The 15,188-nt window shown below is 37.9% G+C and overlaps 2 protein-coding genes across 2 annotated transcripts in view; both read right to left on the bottom strand.

The window, feature by feature from the left end:
* Positions 1 to 3,879, bottom strand: part of pcsk5a (proprotein convertase subtilisin/kexin type 5a) — a 61,919-nt gene extending 58,040 nt beyond the window's left edge. Inside the window, exons 1-3 of the mRNA XM_017714094.1 lie at positions 3,703 to 3,879; positions 936 to 1,040; positions 534 to 647 (exon numbers count right to left, since the gene is read on the bottom strand). Coding sequence (XP_017569583.1) covers positions 534 to 647; positions 936 to 1,040; positions 3,703 to 3,879 — 396 coding nt within the window. The remainder of the gene's footprint in view (positions 1 to 533; positions 648 to 935; positions 1,041 to 3,702) is intronic.
* Positions 3,880 to 4,259: 380 nt separating this feature from the next.
* LOC108437174 (annexin A1-like) lies at positions 4,260 to 13,876 on the bottom strand. The gene is made up of 13 exons (XM_017714097.1): positions 13,830 to 13,876; positions 13,104 to 13,176; positions 12,845 to 12,959; positions 11,176 to 11,270; positions 10,894 to 11,007; positions 10,699 to 10,789; positions 10,511 to 10,590; positions 10,376 to 10,432; positions 9,640 to 9,733; positions 9,360 to 9,455; positions 7,024 to 7,082; positions 6,355 to 6,477; positions 4,260 to 4,795 (listed from the first exon to the last, which is right to left on the bottom strand). The coding sequence occupies exons 2-13, from the start codon at positions 13,164 to 13,166 to the stop codon at positions 4,739 to 4,741; spliced, it is 1,044 nt and encodes a 347-aa protein (XP_017569586.1). The 5' UTR covers positions 13,167 to 13,176; positions 13,830 to 13,876; the 3' UTR covers positions 4,260 to 4,738.
* Between the last annotated feature and the right edge of the window lie 1,312 nt (positions 13,877 to 15,188).

Raw genomic sequence — 15,188 nt, 5'->3', positions numbered from 1 at the left:
TGCACTTCCAACATGAGACATCATTTAAATTCTAATGCAAATTGTGTGTTTACATTTGCATTTTTGTGCATAATGGCTGTTGAACTTATTTTTGACAAAGAAAAAAGATTAACTTATTTGCAGTTGATTTCCTCATCATGGCATTGCAGTTATGCTAAAATGAACATACAATTGCAACCTTGTTTAGTTCTGTTCAAAGTGATATTCTGTTGTTTGATGTGGAAGTGATTCTTGACTGACTAAGAGAGTTTGTGGCTCCACAAACACCAATATTAGTGATTTCATGACCAGCTTTGGGCATAAGCTTGCAGGACTGATTGAGGAATGCTGGTCCTGGTTTAACACTCTCAGTGCTTTAACAGGCCTGTTACAAATAGTCATCAATTGGTAAGGAGCTGTTGTTTTGTGTGGAAGCAATTACTGACCAGCTAAGAGATCTTGTGGCTGTCACAGGCCTTAATGTAAGAGTGTAAATTCTGAGCTTATCCAGTGGAACTGCACCTTCTTAATAAAAATATGCATAGAATACTAACAATATACCACATGCTGTCCCACTTTGGGTCATTAAAGAGGGTGGAATGGGTTTCACTGGTTCTGCCAGTCCGTTTTGCCCTTGTATGAACCATCTGCTGCTGGATCCACTTCACCTTTGGCACCGGAAACAAAAGGGGAGCTACATTAGGGGCCACATTGTTACATACCAAGATGTGCAAACATGAACCACAAAAGGGAGTGTTTAGAATGAATAATTAATCAAGATTAGTTAAGGTTGGATCAATTAGCTTCTTGGCAGTTTTGAAACTGCATTAGTATGGTTCAGTGCACTGATGTAACTGTGTGTATGTATGCATGCAAGTACACACATGTGGAGGTGTAGTCTGATCCATAAACTATTCAGTGGCATCTCAGTAACAGTAGACACACAATATGCGCACCTTGTTCTCTGTAACTACCAGACTGTGGTTCCCTCGGCTTGCTACGGTAGAGCGTTTGATGGTGCCCCGATGCAGAAAGTGGTAGTGGTTCCTCAGTCCACCAATCTTCACCAGCATATGGGAAAGAAGATAAACTTTTGAGTCCAAAACACACTTCTGCACACCTGCAGTTACACCATGACTGGCAGAAACATAAATTATGCACCAATCCTTGATGTATGCCATTCAGCTGATGAGCAGGTCATCTTACACCACTGATAAACTTACCAGCAAGTGGCAACTTGAGCTAGAGGAAGGTAGTTGGTGGGAGCTAAAACCATTGGCTGATCTTTGCTGTCTGACACCCTAGTGCTCTGATGTTATTATGTTGGTCAAGCAAAATGTAACTTACCTTATATAATTGTATGCAAAAGTTACATATTCTACACACACACACACACACACACACACACACACACACACACACACACACACACACACACACACACACACACACACATGTACACAAAGATGTCAATACAACCTCTGCAGCAAACAATTTAAAATGTTTTTTTTTTCTGCAAGGGTTAATGAACAGTTGTTTTATATTTGATTAACTTTAAAGGGTATAAAAGATAAACTAGTAATTGTGTGCAAAAATGTTGGAGAGTCAATATTTACTAATACCCCCTTTGGAAGATATTATAGTTTGGAAACACTTTGTAGCCTGCTAAGAGTCTTTGTATTCTTGTTTTAGGAGTTTTTACCCACTCTTCCGATATTCTTAGGGCTCTCTTACATTCGCAGAATGTTTAAGATCTACCCACAGAATTTCAGTGATGAAATCAGGTGTAAGGGTCATTCCAAAAGTATCAGCTTGGTTTTCTTAAAGTAGCTCACTGTGGATTTTGAAGTATATTTTAGATCTCTGTCCTGTTCTAGAGGTGATCCTCTTTATAGCTTCAGTTTCCTGACTGTTTGCTGTTATTTAGTGGAGTCCATTCCACACCTTTGAAGGTGATATTTTGTGAATTCTGCTTCTTTTTTCTCATACTTAACTTTGTTGATTGTGGCCAAAGAGATACATTTTAATTTCATTAATCCACTGCATTTCTTTCCAAAGTGCTTCTGGCTTTGCATATTTCAGACATTGAATTTGGTGGCAAAGTCACAAGTAACACTTCTTTAGGATGACTTATCATGCAGATCATTTGTGGAAGCAACACTGCACAGTGGAACAGTCCACCATAATTTCTTTGTCTGCCTTGCAGGTTCTTCACATTCATATGGGGGTTTTGCTTTGCCTTTCTGGTCAGCATATGAGCAGTTCTGTCTGAGAGTTTTCATGTTCTTTCAGAGCTTGCCTTGACATCCACAATTCTCCTTACCTGCCATTTATTAATGACATTTCAGACAGTGGGAATTACCAGCTGGAAGGGCTTTTATGTAATTTATAGTCTTTTCTTGCTTTGTAGGCATCAATTATCTTAATTTTTCCCCAGCCAGCTGCTGAGAAGAGCCTATAGTTGTTAAAAGCTGTCATGAGGTCCTTGACCTGCTTTATCAGTCCTAACCAGTCAAGACCTAATGGGTTAATTAAGTCTTGAGGCTTTAAAACATAAGAGTATGTTTACTTCTTTTTGTTGCAAACAACTGCATACTGTATACTAAAACATCCAGTTGTATGTCTAATTAGTGAATTCAGCTACATTAAGGTGCATTCATTGCTAATGCTAGTGTTCAATTGTTTACAAACAGCTTGTATAATCTTCATAGAAAAGCACTGCCAATAGAATGGGATGTTCTGGAGCAGCCACAAATGAGCCTAATGCCCAGTGCCAAGTGTCTACTAGAGGTGTTTAAAGCATCCCAGCTTTCGACTGAAGGATGGAACTGCATAAATAATGAAGCTTCATCCTGTACATTTAGGATGAGTTTGAGGGGCATTTGTGATCTAAAACTAATCATCCAATGCCAGTATCTTACCTTGCTCTTGTGGGTGCAATCAAATCTTCACAGTTATGTTTTTACATCTAGTGTAAAGCCTTCCTAAGAGAGTAGTGGCTGTTACTGCAGTGAAGTAGGACAAACTCTCTATTAATGCCCTTGAATTGAAGTGTCTATAAACTATTGTACAAACTATAATGTACATTGAACACTGCTTAATTTGAAGGTGTTACAGTCAAACTTAAGGAAATATGAAAGGTAATAATCCAAAGTTGTATCATAACCTTCAAAAAAACTAAACAAATAAAATTTTGTTGTTAGTATAATACCACTCAAATTGTTCCACTGCTAAGTTATTGTGGGTTAAGAGTTCCTCTTGCATGGTTGCACACATACATTATAGAAGAGATAGTGACCCAGTGAGACAGACTTCAGTCGAGATATTTATCTAATGTAACATCTTTTAAATAAAAGTTTGTTTGTTAAAAAAGAAAGAAAGAAAAAAGCACATTTTCTTTTCTATGTTAATTATAATAAAAGGATGCCTACTGTTGCTAATTTTCAAGAAGTCAGGCCGAGGTCTTTGTGTGTGGCCAGAGGCCATGGAACCTCATTTAAATGCTGAATTCATTCCAGAGACTGTAGATTGGTTTGGCTTTCAGCTGTACAGTCAAAAGAGCTTCATGAGATGGATTATAGCATACATGTGAACACACCACTCTAACAGTAAAGGTATGAATGAAGAGAAAATGAAACATTGACGATTCATATTTAAACTCATAGCTTGAAAACTGGGTATGGTGGACAAACACACGCAGAACATACAAATTAGACTACATACCTGTCCCATATTTAAAAATCCATATTTTTCAGCAATCAAATCGGCATTTTCACGACCTCCAGTTATTCTGACTGCCCAGCGATTGGTGAATAGGCGCATGTGGCAAAGTGGGAATATGAATCCTAGACAAATCACATATAGAAAAAGTGCTCCAGATGGGCTGGCTCCTGTCATCATCTTGGCAGGGTGATGCACTCTTCTGAGACTTGCTTCTCTCCTTTAAATTCAGCGCTCTCATACGCACTTTCACATAGCAAATAATGCAGACGTTGACAACATTCTAAGAAAAAGTCCCTGTGGAGACTGTTTGAATGTGTTGAATGTGGAGTTCTCCTCTGTGTTGCCTCCACGGCATCTGTTGCCTGCAACCAGTCTCAAATTACCAGTCTGTGGGGGAGAGATGCTTTTCCTTCAGGTCAACAGGCCATTCAAGGCAGAAAACACTTAAACCAACCAGATAAACTTTATGAAAGCAGTTTTACTGAAGGTACATTTATTTATAAATGAATGGCATTGCACACAAGTCTCTTACAATGGTGATTTTATTTTCCACTTGCACAATACCAATAATACACATTCAGGTTTAATGAGTTTTTAAATTTTGAAATTAAGATAATTTTTTTGATAGATTTTGGTTTCTAAAAATGACTTGTTACTATAGAGCTCTGTATATAATACCACGTGATTTGGCTCAGATAAAAAAAAACTTATTTCAAAACCAAAGATTGTAGTTTGCAGTTGTCAAAATGGTGATCTAAAATAGTGCATTTAAGATATACGCTGAACAAAAATAGCTGCATTTTGATGGCTAGTTTTGATTACTTACAGTGGTTTCCATGAAATACCTCAAATAAGTGACCCTTTGAAGAGCCAGAGGAGTGTATCGATTACAGCTTTAAATTTTATTTTCAACCCTGTATCAAAATCATTATATTCTGATGTCAAATACATTATCATTAGTGATACATAATTGAGTGTGGTGTGCAAAGGGAGGTGCCATGTAAATTCCTGTGTGTATAAACAGGGCTAAATCTCTTCAGTGATCCCCACAGAGCAGCAGCAGAATCTTCTCATAATCTCCCTTTGTTTCAGCCTATAAGAAGCAAATTCACATGACAACACCATGTTTAATGCATGTTTCAGATGCCAAATGCTCAGTAAAAGTGTTTTGTCCAGATGTCCACTACTGTTCAAAAGTTTAGAATGTTTTTCAATGTTTTTAATCTAAAACCTATTAGGAAATGAATTTAGTATGCTAGTCATGTCATTTCATAGCTGGGTCATTTCACACCGAATCATGTAGGGCCTGTCTGTTTACTTCATGGAAGGCCATAAAAAAATTCTTTTAAAAAATCAAGCAAAAACTTTAAATTAACTAATGGAACCATGCGAAATATCAGTGCTTTGCTTTTAATAGTTTTAGCTTTTCATTTTTTGTTATGGTTGCCCCATAATATTCCACAGTAATACAATGTTAAATGTTGAGTCTAACTGCTTACATAATGAGTGAACTGGCTTGAAATGTCTAAGAATGAAAAGACACTAAGAATAATATTAAACTTTGAATTATTTGTTTTGATGTTAATACATTTTTACAACAGGTTAATTTATTTTAGTTTGTAGTTTTTAAGTCGGAATCCTTTGTGGAAATTGATGACATTACCAGACAGGCTCTAGGTAAGTTGGCACAGAATGATGCAGTTTTCAAATAACTATTACAAAACCAAGAAGTGATAAAGTGTGTATCCAGAATGATGATCCAGAATGATGGACAGTGCTGTAGATAATCATAAAATGACTGAGAAAGCTGAATAACATCAAGGATGAAGTTATACTGGATTTAACATTCAGAATGCCTCCTATTTAAAAAGTGGCGATCAAATTTTTTACCGAGTTACATGGCAAAAAATTATTGTAAATAGATAATTGCAGTATATAATAGCTCAAAATCCTTGAACATTGAGTAAAACTTTGAAAAATAATTTCTAATCTAGTTTTTAACGTTAAAATTTACATTGTGTAAGTTATTACTGAATATACACTCACTGGCCACCTTATTAGGTAATAGCTAATAGTAATTAGCTAATAGTAAAAGGTTGGAAACATTCCTCAGAGATTTTGGTTGGTTATTTGAGTTGCTGTTTCCTTTCTATCATCTCGAACCAGTCTGCCCATTCTCCTCTGACCTCTCACATCAACAAGGCATTTTTGTCCACACAACTGCCGCTCACTGGATATTTTCTCTTTTTCGGACCATTCTCTGTAAACCCTAGAGATGGTTGTGTGTGAAAATCCCAGTAGATCAGCAGTTTCCGAAATACTCAGACCAGCCCATCTGGTACCAACAACCATGCCACATTCAAAGTCACTTAAATCACCTTTCTTCCATGTTCTGATGCTCGGTTTGCACTTCAGCAAGTTGTCTTGACCACCTCTACATGCTTAAATGCGTTGAGTTGCAGCCATGTGATTGGCTGATTAGCTATTTGTGTTAACAAGCAATTGAACAATAATAAAATAATAAGAATAAAGTGGCCAGTGAGTGTATAGTATCACAGATTATTTATATAACAAATTATTACAAGCCTTTGAACCGTATAGAACAGTTTAACGCCAGTGAAATAATTTTTGTTTTCTCAGTGTTTGACTCACAAGAATTGCTTCCTGAAGGGTTTTGCCATAAATCCTTTTGTACTCCTGTATAATTTTCAGCAGGTCCTTCTCTGAGCGACTCACTAGAACTCTGGTCAGGGTGCTGCAGTTGGTCCCTGCACCCTGAAGAGGGAGTACAACACATTCACACAAATGGACTGCTGTAACTGGTGAAAAATATCCAAGCACTATGATTACATCCACTCTTTTGAAAACATTAATGCAACACTAACTGACACCACCTGATCCATTAATTATTGCCTTTATGTCCTTGATTAGCTTAATGAGTGGTGATAGATTTGGGTTGGAGAAACCTGTGGCAAAGTAGATCTACAGGAGGGGGAAAGGTGACCACTGCTATAGACCCTTTTAATTAATAGTTCTTTAAAGAAACACTTTTGTGAAATAGATAAGAAAAATTTAAAGAGTTCACCTCAGGAAAGATTTTTTATTGAATTAATGAGTTGTCTCAGTTGTGCTGGAAGCAGGGGAAACTGTGCAGCGCTTTGCTTCAGGATTGACAAAATTTAAACAAATTTACTGACTAACTTCTTGACTGACTTATTAACCAAATTTTGTTGCATATTTAATGTACAGTGAAAAACTTGTATTGTTAATTTTTATTCTTTGTGGCACTGCAGACAACTGGACCATGATCCTATACCTTACCTTCATAGCTAGATGCAGCCTTTCAGCAAAGTATGCAGGCTTGTTCCAGGCTGCCTTCACTGTTTAAAGAACAAACCAATCATTTAGACACTCATGGAGCTGGGTTGTGCTTTCTAACAGAGATTAAAACAAGTCAATACATTGTTTGGTGATGTAACCTAGCTTACTGGTTAGTTGTGCTAAACACGCTAAACTAGAAAGTTTGGTTCCTTTTTCTGTGTGTCACTTGTCACTTTTTCAGTGTACAAAACTTCTTACATGCTTTCAGACAGTTTGTGATGTAGGGGTGTAGCCATATATTCAAGGTTTGATACAAATTTAGGTTCTAAGTTCAAGATTCAATTAGATTTTCGATACTTCATGTTAAAAACTTCTTCAGAGCTCTAATTAAACATCACACAGATTGTTTTGGAACAAAATCTCCAATAGAACTTTTTCAATACCTGCAGGAAAAAAAATCACTACCCAGAAATTACAACCCTAGCAACTTATGAAAAAAAGTCATTTGAGAGTGGGTGTGTCTATAGCATAAGCCCTGCACCCTTCTGATAGCATGCAGCCATAGGCTTAGTTTTGATCACTGACAGTGATTTCCACAGAAGATTTTACAACCCCAATTCCGATGAAGTTGGGACGTTGAGTAAAACATAAATAAAAACAGAATACGATGATTTGCAAATCTTTTTCAACCTATATTTAATTGAATACACTACAAAGACAAGATATTTAATGTTCAAATGGATAAACTTTATTTGTTTTTGCAAATATTTACTCATTTTGAATTTGACGCCTGCAACACATTCCAAAGAAGTTGGGACCTGGGGCATGTTTACCACTGTGTTACATCACCTTTCCTTTTAACAACACTCAATAAGCGTTTAGGAACTGAGGACACTAATAATTGAAGTTTTGTAGGTGGAATTCTTTCCCATTCTTGCTTGATGTACAACTTCAGTTGCTCAACAGTCCGGGGTCTCCGTTGTCATATTTTGCGCTTCATAATGCGCCACTCATTTTCAATGGGAGACAGGTCTGGACTGCAGGCGAAGACTGCAGAAGAGTAAAATACTCTTTTACTAGGAAGCCACGCTGTTGTAACATGTGCAGAATGGCTTGGCATTGTCTTGCTGAAATAAGCAGGGACGTCCCTGAAAAAGATGTTGCTTGGATGGCAGCATATGTTGCTCCAAAACCTGTATGTACTTTTCAGCATTAATGGTGCCTTCACAGATATGCAAGTTACCCATCCCATGGGCACTAACACACCCTCAGACCATCAGAGATGCTGGCTTTTGAACTTTGCACTGATAACAATCCGGACAGTCCTTTTCCTCTTTGGCCCGGAGGACAAAACATCCATGATTTCCAATAACAATTTGAAATGTGGACTCGTCAGACCACAGGACACTTTTCCATTTTGCGTCAGTCCATCTCAGATGAGCTCGGGGCCCAGAGAAGCCGGCAGCCTTTCTGGGGAGTTTAAACTTGCACTTGTAGATGGAGCAACAAACTGTGTTCACTGACAATGGTTTTCTGAAGTGTTCCTGAGCCCATGTGGTAATATCCATTACAGAATAATGTGGGTTTTTAATGCAGTGCCGCCTGAGAGATCGAAGGTCATGGATATTCAATGTTGGTTTTCTGCCTGGCCGCTTACTTGCAGAGATTTCTACAGATTCTCTGAATCTTTTGATGATATTATGGACTGTAGATGATGAAATCCCTCAATTTCTTGCAATTGCATGTTGAGAAACGTTGTTCTTAAACTGTTGGACTATTTGCTCACGCAGTTGTTCACAAAGTGGTGAACTTTGCCCCATCCTTGCTAGTGAATGACTGAGCCTTTCAGGGATGTCCCCGTTATACCCAATCACGACACTCACCTGTTTTGGTTGACCTGTTCACCTGTGGAATGTTCCAAACAGGTGTTTTTTGAGCATTCCTCAACTTTCCCAGTCTTTTGTTGCCCCTGTCCCAACTTATTTGGAGTGTTTTTCAGGCATCAAATACAAAATGAGCAAATATTTGCTAAAAGCAATAAAGTTTATATGTTTGAACACTAAATATCTTGTCTTTGTAGTGTATTCAATTGAATATTCTGAGTATTCTGTTTTTATTCATGTTTTACACAACGTCCCAACTTCATTGGAATTAGGATTGTAGATGAATGAGGAGACCGTAAGGGCATATCAGTGATATATTTTCACATTTTCGATAACTGTCTCAAATTAGATTTTTCCAAAACTGTACTAAAAATGTTGCATCCTTGCTGTAATGATGTGTTGAAGACACACACACACACACACACACACACACACACGCATATACACACTTACCTAGGGTCATGAGACAGTCCTCTAAGTCGCCACTGAGTTCATGCTCCACTGCATTATTAAAGCCTTGTGTGCCAATCTTTTCATACTGCTTGAAAACTGATGGCACACACATTGTCATTTGCCATAAAATTTTATTTCATATTAGAATGTTAGTCTTATTATAACAGTACTGTACTATACTCAAAGGTCAAGCCAGTATATGTCTATATGATTTGGGTTAAGCCATGATTGTTTGCTTTATCACTATGATTAGTACTTTTTTAACATGTCATTGGCTTACTTTTGCACAGCTGAGCTTCGCTCCTGGATGTAAGAATGTCGATGAAGACAGAGGACACCGTTCCCAACCTTTTCTCCCCAGCTTCAAAGAGAGCCTGAAACCACAATACATATCAGTGTAACAGTATGCAAGTATATCTATCAAAGGTGGGTAGAGTAGCCTAAATCAATACTCAGGTAAACATATGATAACTTTGATGACATAATGACTCAAGTAGAAGTAAATGCAGGAATTAAATTGGGGCAAAAAAGTATAAGGACAAAAATCCACAAAAATATTCTTGGTTACTGAATTTCCTATAGAACTGCAGCAGAACATCTTAGTACATCCAGCATATGTCAGCACAAGAACAGATGTATGTGTTAGGTTTTTTATGGTCTAAAACAAAATGCTAAACCTCGAAAGCTAAACCTTGAGCAACAGTAAAGCAGTCAAGGCTGAACCATCATTCGTACTCTGAGCAGAGGTACTCTAAATGAATAATTACTCAAACAGAAGTAAGTCCAGACATGCAAGCTTACACTGGAGAAGGTAAAATCAGAACTCCACAGAACTGCTCTTCTTTCTCATACGGTACCATTTATTTAAAAAGTTACTTAAGTAATTATGTAAATTAGCTATAACTGCAGCAGTTTGCTTCAGGAAAATAGATGTTTTACAAAACTGACGCATTGTGAAATAAATTTTGTTGTGTTGTCAGTATTGCAGTGGTAGTACATTGGAAAGATTTCCTCACCTTTGCATCGCTTTTTGCCAGACCATCATCAATGTTAGAGTCCTCACTTCTGGTAGCCTGAATGAATTTAAGCAGGGTATGTTTTATTGTGTTGTATTACATTTTTTTATTTATTTATGTAATGCAAATTTGTACCTTGCATAGGGCAAGCAGGGCTGTCTGAAAACATCCACTCGTGTCCCCTTTAATGTCATGTTCCAGCTCCTCTCCATATGCTGTGATCCAATTTTGTGAATTTCACTTTAACTTCACACTAAATGTAAAGTAGATAAATACTCAGAAATATTTAAGTAGCTGCAACATACCAAAATAAGAATACTTACCTTCTTTGAAGGCAGCTTTAATCAGTCTTATCTCCTGGTTTGATCTGGTACCAAGAATTTCACATAGGACCTTTTCTTTGGTTCCCAAACCCTGATTTTAAATAAAACATTACATCATTACAGCTACCATATCAAAATAACATCAAATGCAAGCATTTCCAAAAAGGTCCATGTCAGGAAAATGGTGTTCATTACCTTCATGGCCTGCTTGAGCTCATGGGCATCAAACTGGGCTGGTGTCATCAAGAGGGCCAGGACCACATCTTCATAGTGGGACCTTAGTACTGATTTCAAAGTCTTTGCAAGGTCCTAAAAACAAATGAGTGAAAAATGATAAAATAACAGTACATTGCATCAGTTACTCTCTAAAGTCTCCTTAAATGGAATAAAAATGGTAATAGAATATGTGTAGATTTTAAACTATGATATTCGGTCACTGTTCGTTTCAGACAGTATGTGGGTTCCAGGAGGTCTCACTTTTCCAGTGTCCCGTTCATAGGCTGCTTTGATCTCCTGTCTCTGTGCATTAGTTCTGCTGGCAAGAATATCTGTGATGGCAGTCTCATCCACACCTATAGATAGAAAGAATGTGTATCTGTACATGCTACAGCATCTGATTTTAAGATTTAAAGAAACCTTGATAGGAACCAAGACTCAGAAGTGGAACCCATCCTCCTCTGATTAACACCAAATAGCAAAACAATAACATAAGACCAATATAATCTATGTTGCTTGTTCAACATTCTGATTCTTCCCTCAGGCTGATGCAAAACAAACTACATCAATTCAAGCAGGCACACCCTCGTCCCCCCCAAAAAACCTGACCATTTGCAAAATTATGATTGACAAGCCTTTCAACCAATCACAATCATGTGTACAACAAGCCATGGAGAAACTTCAACAGAACTTCTCAAAACAAACTTGCAGTAAGAATAGCAGTGGCAGTAAATTAGTATTTACTTAAGTAACAAGTAGCAGAAAGGCATTACTGAGGAAGGTATGCCTGACACACACTGTCCTGATTACATAAAGGACACTATTTTAAAATCAATTGGCTAAATAGGCAGCTCTGACAGTCAAAATATCTAATATTGCTCATTAACTCACCTGGGGCAGCTTACACCCATTTCTTTATCACACACTAAAGCCTACTGCTTTAACATCAGGTAACTAAACAATTCCCATGGTAAACATAAATGATTTTAAATTGGTCCATGCATATTTTGTCAGTTCTCATATAGTTCTCTGAATCTTCTGATCTTCTAAAGCCATTTTTTGATGAAAAATATTTCAAATGTGCTCCTCTGTCTGCTTCTTTGTACTACTAAACCTTTAAGTCTGTCCTGCATGAGTGTTACAGTTGCAACCAGGTAGCCTGTACTGAGAGTTTGACAGTTGCAGCAGCAATAAAGGTGGAGGAACTTTCTCAGAATTTCACAAATTGTCAATTGTTACATTTTCTCATTAGAACAATACTGTCAAGTTGTTACTGTCCACGGTCTGAGTTGTTAGAACAGATGATCTGACAAATTGTGTTATTTTGTCGAAATGCCCTACCACATGTAGCGCATATTTATACATAGTGCTCTACATAAAAGTGCAAATATGAGATTTTGAAAATTATTCTAGCAGCAAAACTACAAGTAGGATGTTTTGATGGCCTAAATTATCTAAATCAGAAAATGTTTCCAGCACTGAAAGAATGAAAATGATATTTTGATAGCGTAAATCACCTTATCGGGGGGTAAGTAGTAATCTGAGACTGCATGTACAGAATGAACACTAAAAACACAATAAAAATTTGAAACATGAACTTACTATGCTACTAATGATATGCGCACACTCAGCGGACTTGCTCAACAAATTGTTAGAGCACCTGGCATGCGAAACTGTCAAGGTGGCTTGTTTTGCTCATTCCAGTGCTCAGTTGAGCCCTAACTGATGCTCATATGCTGGTCTGTCAGATTTATATCACACACTTAGTCATGTGCTATAGCCTGTGCCATGTTAGATTTTACAATTGTGTGTGCGTTGGAGGTGTACCTAATGAACCTGCAACTCCATAAAAATGAAAACAAACTCTTTTCTTCAATTATTAAACCATCAGTTTTCCACAGAAGAGATTGCTATTATTGATTTGATGTACCTTTGGTTTCAATGGCTTTTTGTAAAGCAGCAGCATCTCTGTTGGCATTGAAGTTAGGATCTGGCTTGATGGTTCCATAGTAAGGCTGGGCACTTCCTTTGGAAGAATCTTTACCCTGCCATAGCATGCATTAAGAGTAACATTATTAGAGAGCACATGTAGGTGACATGTACACTGTAATACTTTGAAGGAAGATATTTTAAAATAATATATTTTCTCATTGTAGCCAAAAAATATGAAAACATTGATTTGAACTAACCTTGTCATTGTCTTTTGACTTGTCGTCAGTAAATTTTTGTATTAGTTTCTGGAAAAATGCCATCTTGAGGATTCTAAAATATAAAAAAGTATTTATTGACACAAGCCTCAAATTCCACATTATCCCTATCATATGGCATTAACCAATCAGACAGAGTCAGGGTGAGCATGTGTGCTCTGTCTGAAGCTAAAATGTCATGTTTTCTGGCTCTCAAAGTTCATTGGTTGGCCAATTCATTAGTCTGTTTCTCTTGGACATCCACGGAAATCAAGTGACATTCACAAAGACTTAAGCCAGTAACACCACTTAGAAAGCCCAATCAAACCATGCTAATTTTGCTAAACATGAATGGAAACTAAGAGCCACCAATTAGCATTATGTAATATTCATCATTCTAATCCATGGCTATTCCTTTTTATTTACTACTTGCAACATGAGCATTACTAACTGAACCACTGACTTAAACTATCTGGATATCACAAGTTAACAAAAATGTGCTTTTGAAAGTATCTATCTACAATCTAACTTTGTGTAGACAAATGAGTGTCTAGTTTTATCTTGAGAATATGCAGTCTCTAATGACAATGTCAATCTTTTCATTTGAAAGATCTACATCTTTCAGTTGGAAGTAAGTTAACTGGAAGGAAGCTCAAAACAAGTTGCTCAAAACATATCGTAAACAAGTATACCACTATAAAGCATATAAGCAAGACAGAGACATCTCACCTGCTTGTAAGGTTTGTGAAGAGTATCTTGAACGAATGAAACAGGAATGGAACTCAACCAGTTATTGAAACTCCCACACATGTTCGTTGCATTGCTGAGGCTGCATGCTGGGTGGAGATCAGATACTTCTGGTTCTACCTGTCTGTAAACCAACAACAATTGAAACGTGCCTAGGTGGTGGGCAAGTCATACAATGACTAAATGAAAATCAAGCTTTAAATAAAATCAGTGTTATTAATCAGATGTTAAAATAAATACAAGGATGTGCAATGAAAAGCAGATATAAGCAGAAGTCAACTATACAATCCTTCTGGATGTCCTCACCAAGCTTGGAATCACTGGCTACACATGGAAGTGGGTCAAGTCCTATCTGTAGGATCGCTCTTATCAGGTAACATGGAGAAGGTCCGCATCCTCTCCATGCACGCTCTCCACTGGTGTCCCACAAGGCTTGGTGCTGGGTCCTCTTCTCTCTTCTCTTTACACTAGGTCTCTTGGTGATGTAATATCATCTCATGGCTTCTCATCATTGTTATGCCAATGACACTCAACTAATGCTTTCTTTCTCATCCTCTGCCATCTCGGACATCTCGGACATCTCTTCATGGATGGCAGCTCACCACCTGAAGCTCAATCCTAGCAAGACTGAGCTGCTACTCATCCTTGCAACTATAGGTCCTCATAATGATCTTGCCATCTCATTTGAGAACTCTTTAATTGTTCCATCTGTAAAGGCAAGAAGCCTTGGTGTGATTCTGGATGGCCAGTTATCATTCTCGACTCACATTGCAAACCTAACTCATCATGCACGTTTCTCCTGTACAACATCCAGAGGATCCAACCCTTTCTCACTCGAGAGGCCACCCAAGTGCTAGTGCAGTCTCTTGTCATCTCAAGGCTTGACTACTGCAACTTGTCTTGGCTGGTCTTCCCATGCAGGCCATCAAGCCCCTCCAACTCATGCAGAAGTACGGCTCGTCTTCAATCTCCCCAAGTTCAGCCACACCATCCCACTGCTGTGCTCCCTTCACTGGCTTCCTGTAGCTGCACGCATCAGATTTATGCTTGCCTACAAAGCCAAAAATGGACCAGCCCCCACCTACTTGATGGCAATGGTGAAATCTCGAACTGTACCATGAGCCCTTCAAGCTTCAAGTACAGCTCAGCTTGACCTGCCATCCTTCAAGGCATGTGGAAGACACATCAAGACAAGCATCAAGACTGTTCTCTGTACTGGCACCCAGGTGGTCGAACATCTCCCACTGGCTGTCTGTACAGCGGAGTCTCTTGTTGTCTTCAAATGCAAACTGAAGACACATCTCTTTATACGGCACTTAAATGAGCACTGAATTAAGTATT

This window comes from Pygocentrus nattereri, chromosome 23, assembly GCF_015220715.1.
Source record: "Pygocentrus nattereri isolate fPygNat1 chromosome 23, fPygNat1.pri, whole genome shotgun sequence".
In the NCBI taxonomy this organism is placed as follows: domain Eukaryota; kingdom Metazoa; phylum Chordata; class Actinopteri; order Characiformes; family Serrasalmidae; genus Pygocentrus; species Pygocentrus nattereri.
Note: the sequence above shows the minus strand (reverse complement) of the source record. Positions and strands in the feature narration are given on the sequence as shown.